Consider the following 20,006-nt stretch of genomic DNA (forward strand, 5'->3'; position numbering starts at 1 on the left):
ACCCGTTAATTATTTTATCTTTATCTGTTGTTAGTTATTTTTGCTAAAAGTCATTAATATTTATGATATCTATTTTTTAAATAACGTTTAAATATTTGACATCATATCATGTTTTTATTCAAAATATATTTAAAATGTAAACCTACAAAAATATATCTTTTTATATTTTTATTTTACATATAATTAATATAACTAGATTAAATCTGGGGAATGAGCTTTATCGAAACGTTGATATAATAGTTCCATGAATTTGTATAATATCATTCATTATTGTGTTATGAACTATGATTTAACAGATCCATGCACCGAATAGAATCTAAAAGGTGGCTATAATTAACATAATATAAGAAATTTGTCCGTATGTAATACTACCATTGTTATGATCGAAACTAATGAAAGAGCGATATCTACTTTTTTGTAGTTTAAATTGTATAGGAATTTTTTCTGTCTTTCAAAAGTGTGGCTACATTTTCTTCAGAAAGAAAAATATGTATGTGAATTACAAATGTAATGAATACTGTACGTGGGCGTAGAATACGTGTTAGAATCTTATTAATATATGTTTTTAGCGTAAACGAAACATCGACACTATTTTCCGAGATCTCCCGTAGAAACTTTTGATCATTATTATCTATTTTTTATCGTTATCACGTAGAACAGATTATATTGAACAAATATGAACTAACGTAAAAAGCCGGACATGCAATAACTTTCATACTACGTTCAAGAAGAGTAAAAATAATTGCTCATAATAATTATGGGTAAGTTCAAAATGTTTATTTACGTTTTATAGACTATTTTACACTTCATACATTTCAGAAGATTCTACAGAAGCTCAAAAATGGCAACAGCATTTATCTTTATTACGAGAGCAGTATGTTAATTTATACAATACAAATACGGAACTTCAACGTGAATATGCAATTGTTACTGCAAATAAACAAGATACAGGATTTATTGGTAGACTTTTGACAACCATTGGATCTCTATATAGTCAACAACGTTATAGGTTTATAACTTTTCCAAATCATAATTTATTATATAAACTTTGTCACTAATAAACATATATCTTTTAGCGATGTGATCATCAAATTAAAAAATCAGGAAATACCAGCACATAAATTTATATTGTCTGCTAGAACAGATTTTTTCAGTGAAGCAACACTATCAGAAGTGACCATTTTAGGTAAAGCATTAAAATATAAACAGAAATGTATGAAGAAAAGTTACATGTATATAGATATAATAAGAAACACCTTCTCTAGATTGGACTTATTTGGAGCCTAAGATTGGATTAATATTGTTGAAATGGATGTACACAGGGAAGGTGCCTCAAGAGAATTTAACTTTAGAATTAATGAAAGCAGCATCTAATTTTCAGCTGACAGAATTAGTTGAACAATGTGAAAAATATTTAATTGGAATTGTAGGATTCAAAGATTGTGTTCAGTTGTACGCAGCTGCTGAGGAATTAGGTGCACAGAAATTAAAAGAACATTGCAGTTCTTTGATTTCTGCACATTGGGTAAGAGAGATAGAAACATATATTGAATTGCGTAATTTCAATTTCTTAACTGATCAAAATTTCATATTGTTAGGAAGATTTAACAGGAGAAGACTTTAAAGAAATGCCTGGATCTCTATTATACAAATTATTACAGACTAAAAGTAAATACCCATTGCATGCCGCTGTTCGACTAATGAGGGAAGATGTGGTTTTTTTATATTTAGTGGAAAATAATTCAGGGGTAAGTTGCATATTTTAAATTATTACAAATGTCTATTTATATATAATAGGTCTTACTTGTAAGTTTAATATACTTACAAGATTTTATAATAACAATCATGTTTTGGTGTTTCCATATTATTCCTTTAATTTTTATAAATAGTAAAGTAATATTTATGTAGTAAATTAAAAACATTCATAGCCTATGTTATTGTTTCACAAATATTAATAGTAACAAACTTTATTGGAATTAATTTTTGGAATTATTATTTGGTATATATAATTATCATATATAATTATAATTGGAATATATAATTATTATAGAAAATTATTACAATAAATTACTAGATATAGTTCAATAATTATAGATGATACAAAAAAATTATTTCGTTTTTTTATTTAGATGTGTTTATTGATTTACAATCTCATAATTTATAAGGATTAATATCAAAAAGTAAAGCAAATATCGATTTTTATAACATTTTTTATACCATTTTTAAATAGTAGTGAAATATATATATGTATTATATATATATATATATTAAAAAAATTTCTTACCATAATAAGTACTTAGAGAAAGGATATCATAATAGTGTTGCAAACAGTAGTACTGTTATTAGTATAAAAATATAGAACATATTGATGGTTTTGGTTGGTTCTGATGAATTGCATAAATGATGACCACAAAAGCAATATTCTGATGGACCTGCTGGTGCTCCCCTATCTTCACCAATAAAGCAACCTTCTTTGTAAGCTGATGTTACAATTTCCTCTCTGTTTTGCCACTTATTATCGCTATAGGTTATTACTGTACGTTTTTGAGGTGCACAGTCCCTTTCTACAGTTGTGATCATAGGTGCTGGTGAAGATGATAAATTAATGGACATATATATATGCCAAACATATTTTTTCAATTTACATATAGCAGTACTTTACTTACTTTTGAATTTAGAATAAATCGTTCTTTTTCCACAAAGTGTGGATGAAGGACAATACACTTGAAACCTAGGACTTCCATCAAAATGAGAACATAATAAATCAGTTTTTTCATGTCCTGATTGTGATGCATAACATTTGAAGCATGCAATACCTCCTGCAGTTATTTGCATTATTAATGTAACTAAAAATATTGAATATTCCAGACATACAATATGATTAAAAATATTTATTAAACAGTAAAGAATAAATGCTTTCAATGTGAATATAAATTATTTTATATAAAGATAAAATATATAAGTTAAATGTAAACGTACATAGAAAAACTATAGCAATTAATAAGATCTTTTTTGACTGTATTTGGAAAGTCATCTCATTTATAATTAAACAAAATATGGTTAGAATACAATAATACTATTTACACCAATTTTAGCACAATTTTTATTTATATTTATTTATTTATTTATTTCATAGTTCAATTTATCATCATCATTATGCAAACCTGAAAAAATTTTATTTATCAACAATAAGTTTAGTTACTATTAGAAATGACATTCAAAAATAAAAATGATTTAATATAAAGATTCCAAATTAACTGTATTTTTTAATACCGTAATAATTATTATATTTATTTGGATGCATATAGCTGTATATTTTTGTTAGATATAATATAAAATAATTATTTTTGTATCTGAATTTCCATAAAAAAATCATTCATTAAAATTAGTTTGTGAGTCACTTTTGATGTACAGAATAAGTGTTTAGTTTATAAAAATAGATTTAATTAAATTTAGTTCTATATATTTTCGTTTTTCTGTTAAAAAATAATATTTGCATAAGCATAACCTCAATAACTTATTTAAAGGAAAACAATAATGTTTTGTATACTCTCTTTGCTTCAAACAAAAAACTTTTAAAGTGATTTAGATTTTTATAAAAGGTTACAAATAACTTTTATATCGCAATTTGTAATCAATATAATGAAACCATATGTTGCACTAATCTTCAATATATTGTAATATTATTTTTACACAATGAAAAATACATTTTTTAAATTTAATTTATGAATTAATTGGATCAGTACAAAATAAGAGGTATTTATTAATTTCTTTTATGAAAAAGACTGATTTATGTGAATTTAACTAAATAAATATTAATTGAAAAATGTAGGAAAAAATCTGCACTTAATTCGTACTTAAATGTTTCAAAATTCAAAATATCATAAGAAATTCAATATTTACGTTCGATTCCATCAGAGATCATTTCAACTATATTCTACTAAACACTGTCACTCATTCTTAAACAGCACCCTTTATTAATATTCACTAAATGCCATAGAGCAATCGTAGGATTTTGATTAACTGTTTTTCGTTCTGCTACGAAGAAATATGCTCCTTTAATCGGAAGCTGACTGTTAGATGAGCCTATCACACGCCACATCATGGCTTTTCTATCCTTTACAAACGACTGTTTCTGCTGAATCAGTGCATCTTCATATTCCTTCCCGTTTTAATCGTTCACATTGTTTATGTAATCTTTAATACTAACTATGTATGTATGTAACTAGCACTAATGCGTGCATGAACAAACATCCGTTTCGTTGGGCGTACCGCATCGTATATCTTTTGCATAAAATCAAAACAGTGGTTCTCAATCAATTACATATCACGAACCTTTTAAATTACAATTTCAGTAAATAAAACTTTATTATTTTAATCTTATCAGATACAATCATGAATTAAATAAATTAAACTTTCAACTAAAAATGTCTTTCTCTATAAATTATTACTTTAGAACAATATATATGTATAAGAAATATTTTATACAATATTGAATGAAAAAATTATATATATTTTATAAATATCATTCTATAATTAAATGTTTTATTATCTTAGTTAACGAAAGCCATTAATGCTTTGGATCATAAAGGAGAAATGCCTTTGGAAGTTGCTTTAAAAACTCGTCAACCATCACTGGCGCGCACTTTAGTTGAACACGGGGCTGATTTAAGCGCAAAAGATTCAAGAGGTCTTTCTTTACTCCAAGCTGCTATTTTTAAAGGAGATTCTTATTCGGCTGAATTCGTAATAGAACAGCTAGAAAATAATGGAAATATGAAAGAATTATGCGAGCCCATGAAACTTACCCGAAATGTGAAAGATATAAAAAATCCCGAAGAACTTGAAGGATGTACTGCGTTACATTTAATAACAAAACATAATTCAGAAAATATGTTAACAGTCGCATCCAGGTTACTTCATGCTGGTATTGACCCTAATCTACAAAATCACAGAGGATGGTATAATTATTTAATTATTTTTACTTGATTATCTCATTGAAAGTCACTGTAAAAATTAAAATTAAAATTGGTTCAAAAGTAGCAATTTATACATAGAACTTTGATAGAATTTTTAAAAAACTGTATTAGTTTTACAGATTATCTCATAATTAGATTGCAGACATTTATGAAAATTGAAGTGGAATCCACACAAAGACTTACTTTACTTACTAAATATAATAAGTACTATACTTTGGATATTTCACATATATAGATATTAGCCAAGAAATTTAGATTTGATTTACACTTATCCTAACTCACAATATTAACTTAACTTAAGTATTCTTTAATTTATTCTCTCTTTACATTCTTTTTCCATCTTAAATATTAACTTGTTTGATATTATCAACTTCTTATAACTCACCCCTACCACATTCCTTTTCCATTTTAAATTCCTAAGCCAATTTTCTATTCTCTTGTCCTTCCTTTCACTCACTACATCCTGTATACTAACTCCCCTTCCTATTTTCTTACAGTATCTTATTAGATGTTCCACCAATCCAAATCTATCCCTATATTATTGTTGATTCCTATTCTTGCAGGACTGCCTTACATAATTGTATTCAGGAGAGAAATGAACCACTTTTTGATGTCTTATTAGAATGTCAGAGTATAGACTTGGATAAAAGCACTAATGAAAATGATACTCCATTGTGTATCGCAATGAAAACAGATCCATTTAGTGGATTTTTTGCTAAGAAACTTTTAATCAAAGGTGCAACTCCGAATCCTGTATATAAGAATACAGGGGACACTCTATTACACGTTTTGATAAGAGAATATAAAGAAGAAGCTGCATTATTTTTAATCGATTATTGTAAGGATAACTTAATGCAAAAGAATAATGATGGATATTTGGTTTTACACGAAGCTTGTAAAGTTGGTTCGAAGAATTTAACGCGAGCTTTGTTGAAAACTGGTTTCCCAGTCGACGAAGTTGCATTATCTACTGGCGATGCACCGATACATATTGCTGTTTCCAATTTGTATTTTGATATTGTAATGGAATTGTTACATGCACCTAATTCGAATTCCCAATTGAATTTAAAAAATAACGTGAATGAAACCCCTTTAAGTTTGGCTATTAAGGCTCCGTTTAAGAAGGGCAAAGATATAATTTTGGCTTTAATAAAAGCTGGAGCAAATATCAATCAATGCAATAATGATGGTTTAACATTGTTGCATCAAGCGATATTAAAAGAGGATTCGGCGACAGCGATTTTTTTATTAGAAAATGGTGCCGATATGAATACTAGGTAAATAGCATTGATATTAAACATTTTAGAAACAATTGTATTTTATTTATTTCATTTTTAACTTAATGGTATTTATCTCTTTGACATTAGATATTGCAAGAAATTTCAGGTTGAGATAAGTTTTATCAAAGTAATTTTATAACTATCTGTGTTGCTTTGCTAGTATAAATAAAACAAAACCTAAAATCACTAAATAATCTGTTGCCAAATGGTTTTATTAATTATGTGATATTCAGTAAAAACTTTATTTCATTCAGAACTGCAGATGGAGAAACTCCGCTGCAACTTTCCATACACTGTAGACTGGGTGAAGTTGTAGAAGCACTTTGTAAAAGAGGAGTAGATACTTCTATAGGATGTCCATTATGGGATGCACTGGATTCAGATCAAGAAGATGTAGCATCTATTCTAGTTAAATATGGAGCAGACACTGACTGTTGGGGTCCTGGTCCAGATGATTGCCAACAAACATTGTTACACAGAGCAATTGACCACAACAAAGAAGATATTGCACAGTTCCTTATAAGAAGGTATATTACATATTAAGATATGTAATTATTAAAAATATATAAGAATTTGAAATCAGGATATTTAATATTTGGTTTGGTCCAATTAGAATTTTGAAAATATTTAGTTATATAAGAATATCGAAAATATAATAAAATATTTCGTAATTCTAATTTAATTCAACGTACTCAGATTTCTATATAATTATTATTAAAGATTGTAAAGATATCTTTTCTTATTATTTATTATTATTAAAAATCACAATAATTAAATTCTAAAATTATGTATGTTACAGTGGCTGTGATTTAAACACACCTAGAAAACCTGGCCCAGATGGTATTGGAGGTGATGAAGCAAGGGATGAATGTACTCCATTACATTTATGTTGTCAGTGGGGTTTAGAACAAGTTGTACAGACACTTATTGAACATGGTGCTGATGTGAATGCTCGAGATGTTGAGGGCAAAACTCCAGTGCACGTTGCCATACAAAATCAACATTCACAAATTATTTCTCTTCTACTTTGTCATCCTAATATAGATTTAAATAAACGAGATAAGAAAGGTTTAACACCATTTGCAACAGCTTTAACATTTCGAAACAACAAAGCTGCTCAAGCGATATTGGAACGACTACCTAAAGCTGCTGAACAATATGACAATAAAGGCAGAAATTTTTTACATACTGCTATTCAAAAGAATGACATGGAAAGCATATTATTTCTATTATCTATACAGGTAAATATTGTTTTTGTAGTAATTAAAATGCATTTGAACTTATATTTATTTCATAAAAATTTTGACGCATTTAAAAAACTGATCAAACAAAATACATATGCAAATAAAATGATTCATGATTCTTATTTTATAGGTAGACGTAAATTCCAGAGTCCATGATGTTACACAAACTCCACCTCTACATCTTGCTGCGGTTTCTGGAAATGAAATGTTAGTAAGAAGTTTAATATTGGCTGGTGCACGTGTTAATGATACAGATGCAAACAGAAATACTGCATTGCATGCTGCTGCAAAAGCTGGTCATGCAGCAATTGTATCTGCTTTATTGCAGGTGAATACCATAACTTATCTATATGTTTGATCTAAATGGTATTATAAAATAAACTACTTCAGAAATCTTATTAAATGAAATATATGTATCTTTAGTTATAAGTTGAGTATAACAGAAAATAATTGAATATATTTACTTTCTTATTATAGAACAATATAAACTTCGATGCAGTAAATGCAGATGGTGACAATGCATTACATGTAGCTGTAAGAGAAGGTCATGTATCGGTGGTAAGAGCACTTTTGACTGAATGTACATTAGATGCAGAGGCTGTAAATCTTAAAGGAAGAAATCCCTTACACGAATTAGCTAGGTGTGGAAAAGATAACGCTGCAACTATATGTGAACTTTTCTTGGAATGTATGTCACAATATCCAGTAAATAATGCAGGTAAAGATACATCAAACTACTCTAAAATATTAATATGTTCATATTAGAAGTATTTACATTATAATATTTAACCGTTTGAGTCCCAAGTAGCGCGATCGCACTGTTTAGATTTTGTGTCGAAAAGTCCCAGTACATTAGAACGCTATGGACGACTGACGGTATTTTATATTTCATTGTTATCTTATCTATTTTCATTTCATTGTTATCCATGTTAATTTTTATTGAACAAAACTTGAAATATTTATAAACTAATAGTACGAATATATAATAATATAGATATATTTCATAAAATAACAAATATGACAAGTGCTATTGTGCCGCTTATTTCTCTTCGCAATCGATTAAGATAAGCACTATCGCGCTGTTCGGGATTTTTCGACCCTGTTTTTTCAAAAACCCCTGGGACTCACACGGTTAATTAGAAAAAAGTAGTATTTCTGCTGAATTTCTGATATATTTTTGTACATATATGTATATATATATATGTGATTGTTTATATTTGAACAATATAGTAATAATTGATTTTATCCATATGATACAGAAAGTATTATATATATTAAATTATAAGATTATTTTTAAATAGAACTGCAATATTATTTTATTATAAGCTAAATAAAACGATATGTATTTTATCCAAGATTTGGATGGCAATACTCCATTACTGATAGCTTATATGAAAGGAAATGGTCAACTTTGTCGTACTCTGGTAAAGGCTGGTGCATGCCTAGGTTCTATGAATAAAGAAGGCATTACAATTTTCAATTATCAAGTAGCAACAAAACAATTACTATACAGATTACTAGATTCCTTGACACAAGAAGCACCATGGGCAGATAAAGATCTTTGTCTGGAATGTGGTACAAAATTTTCCCTTACAATGCGAAAACATCACTGGTACAGAATCTTTGAACTTACATAAATTTATAAATCAGTGTATTTAAGATTTACCTAAAATGAATTATTTTTATTATTTTTAGCCGCCATTGTGGTCGAATTTTATGTAATAAATGCTCCGATCAAGACGTTCCAATCGTAAAATTTGGATTAAATAAACCTGTGCGTGTTTGTGCAGTATGTTTTGATGTATTGCAACTAGGTGCTGAATGAACAAAGAAATAAATAAAAAAGTACATATTCATATGTAAATAAAATAAATATCATTCCATATGCATTTTTTATAAAAAAGTATACCAAAAATTTATATCATTTTGTGTGAATCACACTATATATATTTTGCTGTATTATATGATTATTCTTGTTGAAAGTTTGTTAAATTTATAGCTATTAAATTTTAAATACAGATGAAAGGAGAGTCGATGAAAGTTAATATTTATTGATATATTATCATTTATTCCTAGCATTACTTATTCATCTACAATGCATTGAATTAATTTGTAACATATTTTATAATAAAGATCACACATTTTTAAATAACATAATCTTACTTAAGCTTACTAAAAAGTGTTTTTGCTACGCAATGATCTACACACTCTACATAATCAATTAATTCTTCCATACAGGTTTCCTCTGTATTACTCCTTGAATTAACACGCTGATTGCAAGTGTCCAGTTTTGCTTGTAAATTGGAACATTTAGGTTGTCTCGAGCATTTTTCCTAAGAAGAAAATAATCATGTATTCTAACATTGAATTTATGTTTTAATTATAACTAATATTTACGAAAATAATTTAATTGATATATTATATGTGTTCATTGTATTAACTACTTTGACAAACAGATTTTAATTGTAAAAGAAAGATGACTATAAATGAATATACACCAAATTTTTTGTTACTTAATTTTTGTCACAATTGATTACATATCAACAAAAATTCTTTCAATAGTTTTATAGAAGTAAATTTTGACTTATATACGATAGAGAGATCACATTTAAAAGAATAGAATGAAACAGCAATTACAATAACGAATAATAATTACAAACGTTAAAACTTGAGACATGAAATTCTTAATTATTGGGAACAAATATTATATAACAATTTTTACTTACACGAAGTATTTTTTGAGGATCAATCAATTCTTCTTCTTCTGCTTTTACAGTCGGCATATAACGTTGGAGAAAACTTTGTAAGAAAGACATTTTTTTAAGGTAATATTTATTTCAACCTACTCGATTACTGTGAGCTAATTTTAAATAGGAACCGAATTTTCCGACTTGTTCTGTAAAATTTAACAGATCTGTAGAAAATGTTGGCCAGACTTGCATGTCTTACAGATGGACTATAATTGACGGCAGTGTAAGAAGCTTAAGTGCGATTTCTATAAATCTTCATGAATTTAACCAATTGCAACAATACCTGAATAAAATTTCAAAAACATTTAAACTATATCTTGGACGAATAAAATCATTTCCATTGAAATGAAAATGAATGCATTAATTTATTAAAATTTAATTATTAACTATATAACTTCTTATTTATATTCCGTTTATAAACTGTTATACAAAGTGTCTCACTAATTATAACGTGATCGCTGACGAATCGATCCTATGTGTAAAAAATTAAAAAACGTAGAGTAAAATTTTTTGTACGCATATTTGATAAATTTTCAAATTTCATTTCTTCATAAGCAAAGCGTCACACAAAAAAATATTTGATTTTACATTTTCGATTTATTTCTACGTGCAAAACAATCTCCTATCGATTATACACTCTTATCCAATTTAGAATTGGTCAAATTTAAGCATACTTAATAAATTTTCAAATTAGATCTTTTTGAAAAAAAGCGGCATATAAAAAAATTTTATTCTACATTTTCAACTTGCTTTTTTACATAGGATCGTCCCCTTGCCGATTGTACTATGATTACTGGGACACCCTATATATTGCAATAATGAATATAAAAATAAGCACATTTGTAATTTGCTTATTAATATATTTATTTTATGATATTAAGTCCTTTTATTTTTAAGTTTATATCGGTGAAGAAAATATGTTATATTAAAAACTTGAGTTTGTAAGAAGTAAAGCATTCATATGTATATGTATATTCGTGTGCGCATTATAATGCGCAATTTTCTTTGAAAGCAGAAAGTTGATTTGCTAATAGGTAGCCAGAAAATTCTCTTAGATCAAGGTTGACCAATACGTGGATTAAATACTACACATTGTATGGGAAGAAGATTTTCAGCAATTATTTTGCAATACTGTCGTTAAGCATTTAATTACCTTTGCAAATTATTGGTAAATATACAGAATGCCAGCGGTAGGCGAGATTTTCGACTATCTTTTCAACTATACGAAAATTTGTGAATCAAGACAGAGTAGGAAACGAAAAAAAATGTTGAATATTTTGGCTCCGTTATCCGTTTACTTTGGACTTTCATTTTGGATACTTTAACGTAACAATTTTCATCGAGGAATGTTAGAAACGTTATTTCACGGATAACACAAAAATATCTATTCTCGTAGAAAATGTTAATATGATTTGTTTAGTAAAATGATTAAAAGAACCGTCATGTTCTTTATAACAAGGATGGCGTCATCTGAATCTCTGTTCGCGTAGTTTTGTTAAAGCTATGATTTCGTTGAATAACCATAAATGCATTTTAAAGATTATGTTCAAGTGGAATAAGTTTCACTGAATTAGGTAATTTGCATACCGTTGTTCGTAGTACTGATTGTTAGTTGTGAAAATTTAGGAAAATCAGGGCGCAGTGCGTTGTGCTTAACAGTCAAACATTGAGGTAGTTTTGCGCTGGTGTGTCGGAGAGGTAGTATCAATAAATCTGTATATTTTTCACTAAGAAAAATCAACGAAGAATAAAGAAAAGACAAGTATCAAGGCCGATGCATAAATCACGTCCATATAGTAAATACGACACTACACGAGCAAGTTGAAAAATTACAAGTTTTTGAAAAAACCGGAACATACCTCTGTAAAATTTAAGGGCTGTGTTTTTCCACAAAAAAGTCTTGACTCGATCGAAATTTATACAAGAAAATCAATTTGAAGGACATGATAGAAAGAATTCTTTTTACGAAATGATTGTCATATTATTTCTTCGCACTAAACTCCAACCTAAAAACTTCGAAATGTTTAAGGTTATGTTTTATTGAAACATGAATTTCTTGCATTAACTAGCAAAGCAATTTACCTGACAAACAAAAACAAACTGGACGTAAGTTAAAAGTAAGAGTAAATTTTTTTAATATACGTTAATTTTCATATTAATAGGTAATATTATTTGTATTAACTTAAATTCATATATTTTATTTTAAGAATGATGACTGTGTATCTAATTTTGTTTAATTTTTTGTTTATTTGTAATTTTAATTTTTTAAGTGTTTAATAGTTTCACAATTTTATATATTAAAAAATATATATTAGAGTTTTCAATCCTTAATTAATAATATGATTTTTAAACTTACATGTAATAATATGACATTTTATGTTAATATTCTGTGTGTATAAATTATGTCAAATTATAATTACTTATGTATTTAATTAAATTACTTAAGATTCACAATTTTGTGTATTTAATTACTATACATATGCATTTTTATAATCCATTATATTACATTACATATTTATAAACAATTCAAGAAAGCTTATATATTTTATATTGGAAACTTTGATATATATAATGTGCTTTTTATGTAATACAACTTTTATCAATAACTTTTATTTGCAGCAATTTATATGAGTGGATAATGCTTGGAGGCAATGAACGGAATGGAGAGACATGGGCATGGACACGGACATTCACATGCACATTCGCATCGTCATCGTCACTCACATGGAAATTTACAAAATGTATCTCAAAACTCCAGTCAATCATCAAAACATAGCCATACTCATACGCTGCATTTGCAAAAAGATACATCTGTGGTTCAAACACCTCAGAAACCAAGGAATTATAAGTTATTAGTTGATCCATTCTTAGTAAAGGGTGCAACAAAGTTATATAGATACGATGGCATGGTTCCAGGAGATCCAACCTATCCTGAAGTTCAACCTCGGGACCCTAGATCTCAGTTAACAAGAATTTGGACACGTTTAGAACAACTTGACTTACCTGTACCTAGATTTAAGATTGACTCTAATTACTGCGGTGAACCTCCTCCACTTGAAGTAACGTTCTGTCATTTAAATGATAATATTGATAAAACTTTTTTATCGGATATGGTTCAAAAATTTGGAGCTGTAGAAGAACTTATTGTTTATTATCATCCTGTAACTAACAAGCATCTTGGAATTGCAAGAGTGGTGTTTGAAACTACGAAAGCTTCAAAAGCTTGTGTAGAAAAATTAAATAACACGTCTGTGATGGGTAAAGTTTTAAAAGTATTTCTTGATGCATTTGGAGAGGAGTGTAAAAAGATCTATGATGAATTAACTATGGAAAAAAAACCAGAAAAGAAAATTGAGAAAGAAATAAAGTGTGAAAATGATCAAGGAAAGCAAACTCCAATTGAAAAAATTATTAGTGAAGAAAGAGATGATTTCAGAGGTAATAAAAAGATATCCAATATAGAAAAATCAAGAGATATATATATAGAAAACTCAAGATACAACAAATATAGGGATTATCCTACTCCTAGTGGCAGTGCAGGAAGTGATTTAGGATATGGTACTGCGCCTAGTGAATTAAATTATTCTAGTAATTATTCTCAAAATTCTACTCCAGCTACAAATTATGATTTTTATTATAGTAGTTATCATCATCAACCTCCAAATAATTATTTAGCAAATATGCCACAAAATGTATCGCAAAATCTTTCAATACAGCAAAATTCGGGTATATGGTGGGGAAATAATACAGGGACGGCAAGTTATGCATCATCTTCTATGTGGCCTGTTCAACATGGGACAAATTTAGATAATTCTAATTCTAATCCAGTTTCAGTTTCTAAGGCTTCTAATGTAAAGGTACATCATACACCTAAGAAAGAGAAAGAAAATCAAAATGTAACAAAAAATTCATCACGAGATTCACCAATAGAGACTCGTAAAACATTAGATTTGGATACTAGAATCGCTATGTTATTGAAAGACAAAGCAGGAGGAATGGCACCACCTTTCCTACAGTTTGGTAGCGATTCTGAGGATGAAAAAAAGTCTATCACTGCAGATAATGAGATGCTCTCAGAACCACCAAGCCCTTTTCTCTCTCATGAAACATACAAATCATGTTTTGAAAAAATGAGAGAAAGAAATAAAGAACGATGGAAAGTACATGAAAATAGCATCAATCAAATTTCTGTTGATGAAGATTTAGGTAGCGTTATAAGTTCGAGCGAAGATGAAGCATTATTGGGAAGTTATAGTCCTGCACCAGATGAAATTGAACCAGAACCACCAAAAGAGCCGCCACCTCCACCTCCACCAGATGATGATAGAATGTCATTAAGTCCATTAAGTTCAGGGGATGAAAAAATTGAAGAGGTAATATTTAACACTATGAGTATTAAATAGTGAATATAAATATTTGTTCATGTATCTTATTATTTAAATATACAGGTTATAGCTCAAACAGAACCTACAAGTCAGTTATATCCAGGAGCTGGCTATCCTGGACATTTAACTCATTATTCTACCAGTGATATGTACCATTGGCCAAGACCAGCACAATATCCATACCCTTATGGAACAACATATTTACAAAGTCATTATCAACCAAATACTACATCATTTTCTAGCACAGTAGGGAATCATCAAGGAGCTAATTATTATCCATCTTTTCAATCGAGACTTCATGCTATGGCAAATCATAATATTACGAAAGATAATCCACAAGTACATATATATTTCTTAAGTGCAAATATGATATAATATCAATTTTGACCAATTTGAATATTATTTAATTATAACTTAATTTCTGAACATTTAGGGTCCTACTATTAATGGTGTATTAAACAGAGTTGTAAATGAATTAAAACAAATTCTAAAAAGGGATTTTAACAAAAAGATGATTGAAAATACTGCGTTCAAACTGTTCGAAGTATGGTGGGACGAAAAGAAGTCAGAGAAAATTCAAAATCAAGGAGGCGAGAACACCATTGTTAATAACAGTAATAAGGAAGAAGGACAGAAACCTCAAGGATTATCATTACTTTTAGAACAAGGAACTCCACTTGGATTTAATTATGATGGATTTGGTCTGGGCATTAGAGCCAGCATGCCAAAGATGCCTTCTTTCAGGGTATTTATTTTCATTATATGAAAGTTTATCTTTAGTGACATTATGTATAGTAAATATTTAATAATATATAAAATAATGATAAAGTACTTATTTAAAGTAATAATACACTTTATTTAACATATTACTTAAAATTTATACTATTAGCGCAAAATCAAAGCTCCAAGCCCATTACCACAGGACGAAGATAGTCGTCAATCTGATCATGGTGACACAGAACTTATAGGAAGTGATAGCGATCTTGACCTAGCATCAGTGCAAAAGGTTAAAAGGCCAGTTACTTCTCTTCCAAGCGTTTCTTCGTCATCTTCCTCGTCATCCTCGTCGAGTGAGAGTAGTAGTGAAGAAATGAGTTGCAGTGAATCTTCCAGTAGTTCGAGTGATAGTTCTGATGAAGAAGTATGTTCTGGAAACTTTGAAGATGAGGTATATAATTTATTAAAAGTACAAATAACTATTTTCTTGTAGCTATAAAATTGTATAATTATGTAAAATATATAATAACTAAATAACTTGTAACTATTTTCCTAAATATTCATGTGTGATACTTTTTCATATCGTTTCATAGAAATAATTATTATTTTTAGCAAGATACAGACAGTCGTTTGTCAGATCATCGTCCACTGGCCTGTAACAGTGAAGATCCTGACATTCTAATGGAACTCGCAATTCAGAGATCGTTAGATTGTCCAACCCCTACTGGTAGAGAGACACCAGTACCTAATATTGAAATAAAAGATGTAAATTCGAATGAATTCCCACAGTGTGATAATGAAGCTAGCCCTGTATCATCTCCATTAAAATATGAAAGTGATAAAGATGACATTGAGAAGACAAATGAAATATCTGTCAATGAGGATTATCTTGAAAAGGTTCGAACAGTGCATGAAGAGATGGAGACAAAGAATGTGGAAGATGAGATACAAAGAAAAGTAAAGAGTACTTCAGTAGCACCAGGTAAACAAGAACCATGTGATATACAAAAAATGGAAAATTCTGCAGCAGAAGCTTTGATAACATTAGCTGGCCAAGATAATATTATAAGGCATAGAAGTCCGGGACCTGTACAACCAAATATTATTAGAGCTCTTCAAACTATGTCTGCTAAGTACATTAACGACGAACCTATATTAAAAGAATCAGAAAAGATCGAAATGTTTAGTGAAATACCTACCACCGATTCAGAGGAAGAAAGCTTAGAAATTAGAAGATTAAGGTGCGTAAAATTACTTACTATAAATCTAAACTTGATCAAAATAAAAATATATTTCCTAAAAGTATTGTTTTATACTACATAAACTAATGTAAAATATAATGTTGTATTGTTTTCAATTAATTAGGTATCAAGCTGAAGCTGACCTCCGACTTAATGGTCAACAGAGTCCTAAAAATTCTCAAGCTTCACAAGTGTTTATGGAGCATTCGTATTCATTACCACCAACACAATCAGAAATTACGAAGTCCGTAATTCGTACACCTTCGACACCAATGAAACCAGTGAAACTTAAATCCTCAAAGATTATGAAATTATCGAAGAGTAAAGACAAGATACACAAAGTAGAGAAACGAAAATACAATAAATACACGAAGATACATGCTCATCAGAATCATGAAGGAGAGAAAGAGAATATTGAAAATGAATATGTTTATGAGAAATATCCAAAGAAAGTTGAGGAGCCACTTGTTACATACAAAGAACGCGACCTTATGTCGGAGATGGCTATTTTGTATGAATTTTTAACCAGAGGAATAGATGCAGAGGATGTAGAATATTTAAGACGAAGTTACGAGGCTTTATTGGCCGATGATAGTCAAGGTTATTGGTTAAATGACACGCATTGGGTTGACCATCCTCCAACTGATATTCCAAGTCCTGCGAAACGCAGAAAGAGAGATGAACTTAGATTACATACGAGTGGAAGTGCAAGAACAGAAGGATATTATAAGGTTGATGTACGAGAAAAAGCTAAACATAAGGTATGTGTGACTGATCTTTTAATATAAGAATTAACATACAGTGGCGTACGAAAATATTTGAATACTTAACATAGATAACTTTTATGTATGTATATGTTACACAAAACATTTCGAAATTTCATTAACACTATAATAAGACATGATAATATTGGCAAAATTTGAGACTAATTAAAATCACAAGAAAGAGTCTTAAACATTTTTTACAATTCATTACATTTCATTTTATTTTATTGTGCTGTACTAGTATAACAAATAATTGGCTGTTCAAATACTTTGTTGATCTTTGCAAAGTGTAATGTAACTTACTTCCGGATATGTATATTTCCAAATTCGTATTACATCTTACCTAGTCAGCTAATGAAATTTCAAAATGCTTTGTATAACATAAATAATATATTCATAAAAAGTTTTGAATATTTTTATAAGCCACTACATTAATATCTTTCTTACTATAAAATTATTTTTGTATAGCATCACTATGCGCAAAGTATACAACGAAGTAACGACGTTGAGGATAGTAATGGTCCTTATGCTGGTAGTGATGGAATAATGAATGGTCCAAAGAACAATACTAAAGCTTTAACTGGTAAAATGCAAGCTCTGTCTCGTGAGGCCCGAAGTAATCAACGTCGATTATTAACAGCTTTCGGTATCGATACTGATAGCGATCTTCTTAAATTTAATCAATTGAAAGTAAGATTTCAATTGCTTTATTTGATCATTGGCTCTAAATTATTTTCAGCTACTGTGAAGTTAATTGATATTAAATGCGTTTATTTCATTTTACAGTTTAGGAAAAAACAATTGAAATTTGCTAAATCTGGTATACATGACTGGGGTCTATTTGCTATGGAGCCAATCGCTGCTGATGAAATGGTTATTGAATATGTTGGACAAATGATCAGGCCAGTTGTTGCTGATTTACGAGAGTCTCAGTACGAAGCTACCGGTATCGGTAGCTCCTACCTTTTCCGTATTGATTTAGACACGATTATCGATGCAACAAAGTGCGGAAATTTAGCACGGTTCATTAATCATAGTTGCAATGTGAGTATTGTAGTAGTGTTTATGTATAGTATTCCAATAATCATGGTAAAATCGACAGAGTGGACGATTCTTTATGAAAAAACAAATAAATTTAATTTTTTTACGTAGAATCTCTTCCTTACCAATTGTACCACGATTATCGAGACACCCTGTGGAATAAATTTTTATAACGATATAGGTCGTACTATTAATTTTCTTTTATGTTTCAGCCGAATTGTTATGCAAAAGTAATTACGATCGAAAGCCAAAAGAAAATTGTAATCTATAGTAAACAGCCGATAGGAGTTAACGAGGAAATCACGTACGACTATAAATTTCCATTGGAAGATGATAAAATCCCTTGCCTATGTGGAGCTCCTCAATGTCGGGGTACTCTCAATTGAATCGTTCATAAAACTATATTGTTCATCCCTTTTCCTGTCTTCTACATTTCATCATACCCTACTCATATTTTTGTAAATATTTCCCCATGTAAACATTTTATAAAATGCAATGGAAAAATGCTAAATTATGTTAATATGAAACTCCTCTTTTTTAACATCCTTCTCATAATTGCGATAATTGCATTAAGTACCTAAAATGAATTTCAAGAACGTTATAAAATATTTATAATTTACGATTGTTTTTGTATATACATAACTTAAGGTTTTATTCCTATTATGTTTCTGTTAAAAATAAAATAAGAATTTTTAAAAGCGCTCGTGTCAACCGACAATGAAAAAAATTTCCATTCTTTTTAACAAAGTCAGTTTAATCGAGTTATAAATATAATACTTTTTAATAATTTTTATATATTTACGTTTCTTATAAATAAAATATGTATATGTCGATATAATATATATATATATATATATATATATATATATATATATATATGTACGAATATATATTAAGTTTAGGGACTTTTTTTTATGTCACTTGAGAGTAATGATATCAGCAACATTCCAGTAGGTAGGAACTGAGAACTAGGAACTATTATATCGTCTCTATGTGTTTCTTTCGTATTCATAACTTCTGTTTCTAATAAAGGATATTTTTAAAGAAGCATTTAAATGACACATAATTAATTAAAATATAAAAACGATATATATATATAAAATTGACAAAAGTTTTTTGTAATGTTCTGTTTTGTTTTTAACAAAATGTTTCGATAATTTATATTTAAAAAAGAATTATATACTTAAATGCGTTAGAAACATCTAAAAAATTATATAATAATGCTATATCAAAAATAATACAATTTAAGTGACTTAATTCATAACAACACATATAACAATTTTATTAATCAGAATATTTTAATATTAATAATATATAATTACATACATATTTTAATGTCTTTACCTCAAAAATGGAATATATCAGTCAGAGTAATTATTTTATTAATATTTACTTTTATAACTTTCTATTTCTTCCTCTTTAAGGTTTTTCTTATAAATGTAAGTTTATTTGTAATACTTAAGCATTTCCTAAAGACCGTCATTAAAATAAAATAACCTCCCATAAAATTGAGATAAAATTTTTGTTTTTCTAACATTCATTACAAGGAATAAAATTTATTAATTAAGTTGTGAATATGTTTTTCATATCGAAAACTCAAGATAT

General features: G+C 28.7%; 4 protein-coding genes across 10 annotated transcripts; 2 read left to right on the forward strand and 2 right to left on the reverse strand.

Annotated features, from left to right (window-relative positions):
- The first annotated feature begins 196 nt into the window (after positions 1-196).
- On the forward strand, positions 197-9,660 carry LOC138178099 (rabankyrin-5). Of its 3 annotated transcripts, none has more exons than XM_069109577.1 (14): positions 197-490; positions 570-761; positions 820-1,009; positions 1,077-1,186; positions 1,266-1,525; positions 1,599-1,748; positions 4,558-4,961; positions 5,543-6,256; positions 6,514-6,786; positions 7,059-7,500; positions 7,634-7,831; positions 7,981-8,221; positions 8,860-9,115; positions 9,199-9,660. In XM_069109577.1, the coding sequence occupies exons 2-14, from the start codon at positions 758-760 to the stop codon at positions 9,326-9,328; spliced, it is 3,372 nt and encodes a 1,123-aa protein (XP_068965678.1). In that variant the 5' UTR covers positions 197-490; positions 570-757; the 3' UTR covers positions 9,329-9,660. The 3 variants fall into 3 exon arrangements, with proteins under 3 accessions (XP_068965678.1, XP_068965679.1, XP_068965680.1); XM_069109578.1 differs by having other exon boundaries at positions 823-1,009; XM_069109579.1 differs by lacking the exons at positions 197-490; positions 570-761; positions 820-1,009; positions 1,077-1,186 and having other exon boundaries at positions 1,387-1,525; positions 1,603-1,748.
- LOC138178112 (uncharacterized) lies at positions 2,097-4,284 on the reverse strand. Of its 3 annotated transcripts, XM_069109602.1 has the most exons (4): positions 3,904-4,283; positions 2,980-3,164; positions 2,667-2,846; positions 2,100-2,585 (listed from the first exon to the last, which is right to left on the reverse strand). In XM_069109602.1, the coding sequence occupies exons 2-4, from the start codon at positions 3,032-3,034 to the stop codon at positions 2,311-2,313; spliced, it is 510 nt and encodes a 169-aa protein (XP_068965703.1). In that variant the 5' UTR covers positions 3,035-3,164; positions 3,904-4,283; the 3' UTR covers positions 2,100-2,310. The 3 variants fall into 3 exon arrangements, with proteins under 3 accessions (XP_068965705.1, XP_068965704.1, XP_068965703.1); XM_069109604.1 differs by lacking the exon at positions 2,980-3,164 and having other exon boundaries at positions 2,097-2,585; positions 2,667-2,819; positions 3,904-4,284; XM_069109603.1 differs by lacking the exon at positions 2,980-3,164 and having other exon boundaries at positions 2,097-2,585; positions 3,904-4,284.
- On the reverse strand, positions 9,551-10,485 carry UQCR-11 (Ubiquinol-cytochrome c reductase 11 kDa subunit). Its single transcript, XM_069109605.1, has 2 exons — positions 10,230-10,485; positions 9,551-9,836 (listed from the first exon to the last, which is right to left on the reverse strand). The coding sequence occupies exons 1-2, from the start codon at positions 10,317-10,319 to the stop codon at positions 9,663-9,665; spliced, it is 264 nt and encodes an 87-aa protein (XP_068965706.1). The 5' UTR covers positions 10,320-10,485; the 3' UTR covers positions 9,551-9,662.
- Positions 10,486-11,349: 864 nt separating this feature from the next.
- Set1 (SET domain containing 1) lies at positions 11,350-19,102 on the forward strand. Of its 3 annotated transcripts, none has more exons than XM_069109574.1 (10): positions 11,350-12,370; positions 12,873-14,626; positions 14,702-14,977; positions 15,072-15,383; positions 15,528-15,806; positions 15,968-16,596; positions 16,721-17,357; positions 17,829-18,050; positions 18,147-18,404; positions 18,614-19,102. In XM_069109574.1, exons 2-10 carry the CDS (start codon positions 12,905-12,907, stop codon positions 18,785-18,787), a joined length of 4,509 nt encoding a protein of 1,502 aa, XP_068965675.1. In that variant the 5' UTR covers positions 11,350-12,370; positions 12,873-12,904; the 3' UTR covers positions 18,788-19,102. The 3 variants fall into 3 exon arrangements, with proteins under 3 accessions (XP_068965675.1, XP_068965676.1, XP_068965677.1); XM_069109575.1 differs by having other exon boundaries at positions 11,350-12,359; XM_069109576.1 differs by having other exon boundaries at positions 11,350-11,827.
- The last annotated feature ends 904 nt before the right edge of the window (positions 19,103-20,006 follow it).

Source organism: Bombus flavifrons, chromosome 3 (assembly GCF_040668555.2).
Source record: "Bombus flavifrons isolate JBK064 chromosome 3, iyBomFlav1_principal, whole genome shotgun sequence".
Lineage (NCBI taxonomy): Eukaryota > Metazoa > Arthropoda > Insecta > Hymenoptera > Apidae > Bombus > Bombus flavifrons.

What these genes read in the sequence shown, in the direction of transcription:
- LOC138178099 (XM_069109577.1), top strand. An exon ending in TAGTGGAAAATAATTCAGGG is followed by an intron (nt 1,749 to 4,557) that starts GTAAGTTGCATA and finishes TTATTATCTTAG; the next exon opens with TTAACGAAAGCCATTAATGC. An exon ending in GCACAGTTCCTTATAAGAAG is followed by an intron (nt 6,787 to 7,058) that starts GTATATTACATA and finishes TGTATGTTACAG; the next exon opens with TGGCTGTGATTTAAACACAC.
- LOC138178112 (XM_069109602.1), bottom strand. Translation starts at nt 3,034, where the DNA reads ATGACTTTCCAAATACAGTCAAAAAAGATCTTATTAATTGCTATAGTT. An exon ending in AATTGCTATAGTTTTTCTAT is followed by an intron (nt 2,847 to 2,979) that starts GTACGTTTACAT and finishes CAATATTTTTAG; the next exon opens with TTACATTAATAATGCAAATA. An exon ending in GATTTATTCTAAATTCAAAA is followed by an intron (nt 2,586 to 2,666) that starts GTAAGTAAAGTA and finishes CATCTTCACCAG; the next exon opens with CACCTATGATCACAACTGTA.
- UQCR-11 (XM_069109605.1), bottom strand. Translation starts at nt 10,319, where the DNA reads ATGTCTTTCTTACAAAGTTTTCTCCAACGTTATATGCCGACTGTAAAA. An exon ending in ATCCTCAAAAAATACTTCGT is followed by an intron (nt 9,837 to 10,229) that starts GTAAGTAAAAAT and finishes TTTTCTTCTTAG; the next exon opens with GAAAAATGCTCGAGACAACC.
- Set1 (XM_069109574.1), top strand. Translation starts at nt 12,905, where the DNA reads ATGAACGGAATGGAGAGACATGGGCATGGACACGGACATTCACATGCA. An exon ending in TTACGAAAGATAATCCACAA is followed by an intron (nt 14,978 to 15,071) that starts GTACATATATAT and finishes CTGAACATTTAG; the next exon opens with GGTCCTACTATTAATGGTGT. An exon ending in TCATTAATCATAGTTGCAAT is followed by an intron (nt 18,405 to 18,613) that starts GTGAGTATTGTA and finishes TTTATGTTTCAG; the next exon opens with CCGAATTGTTATGCAAAAGT.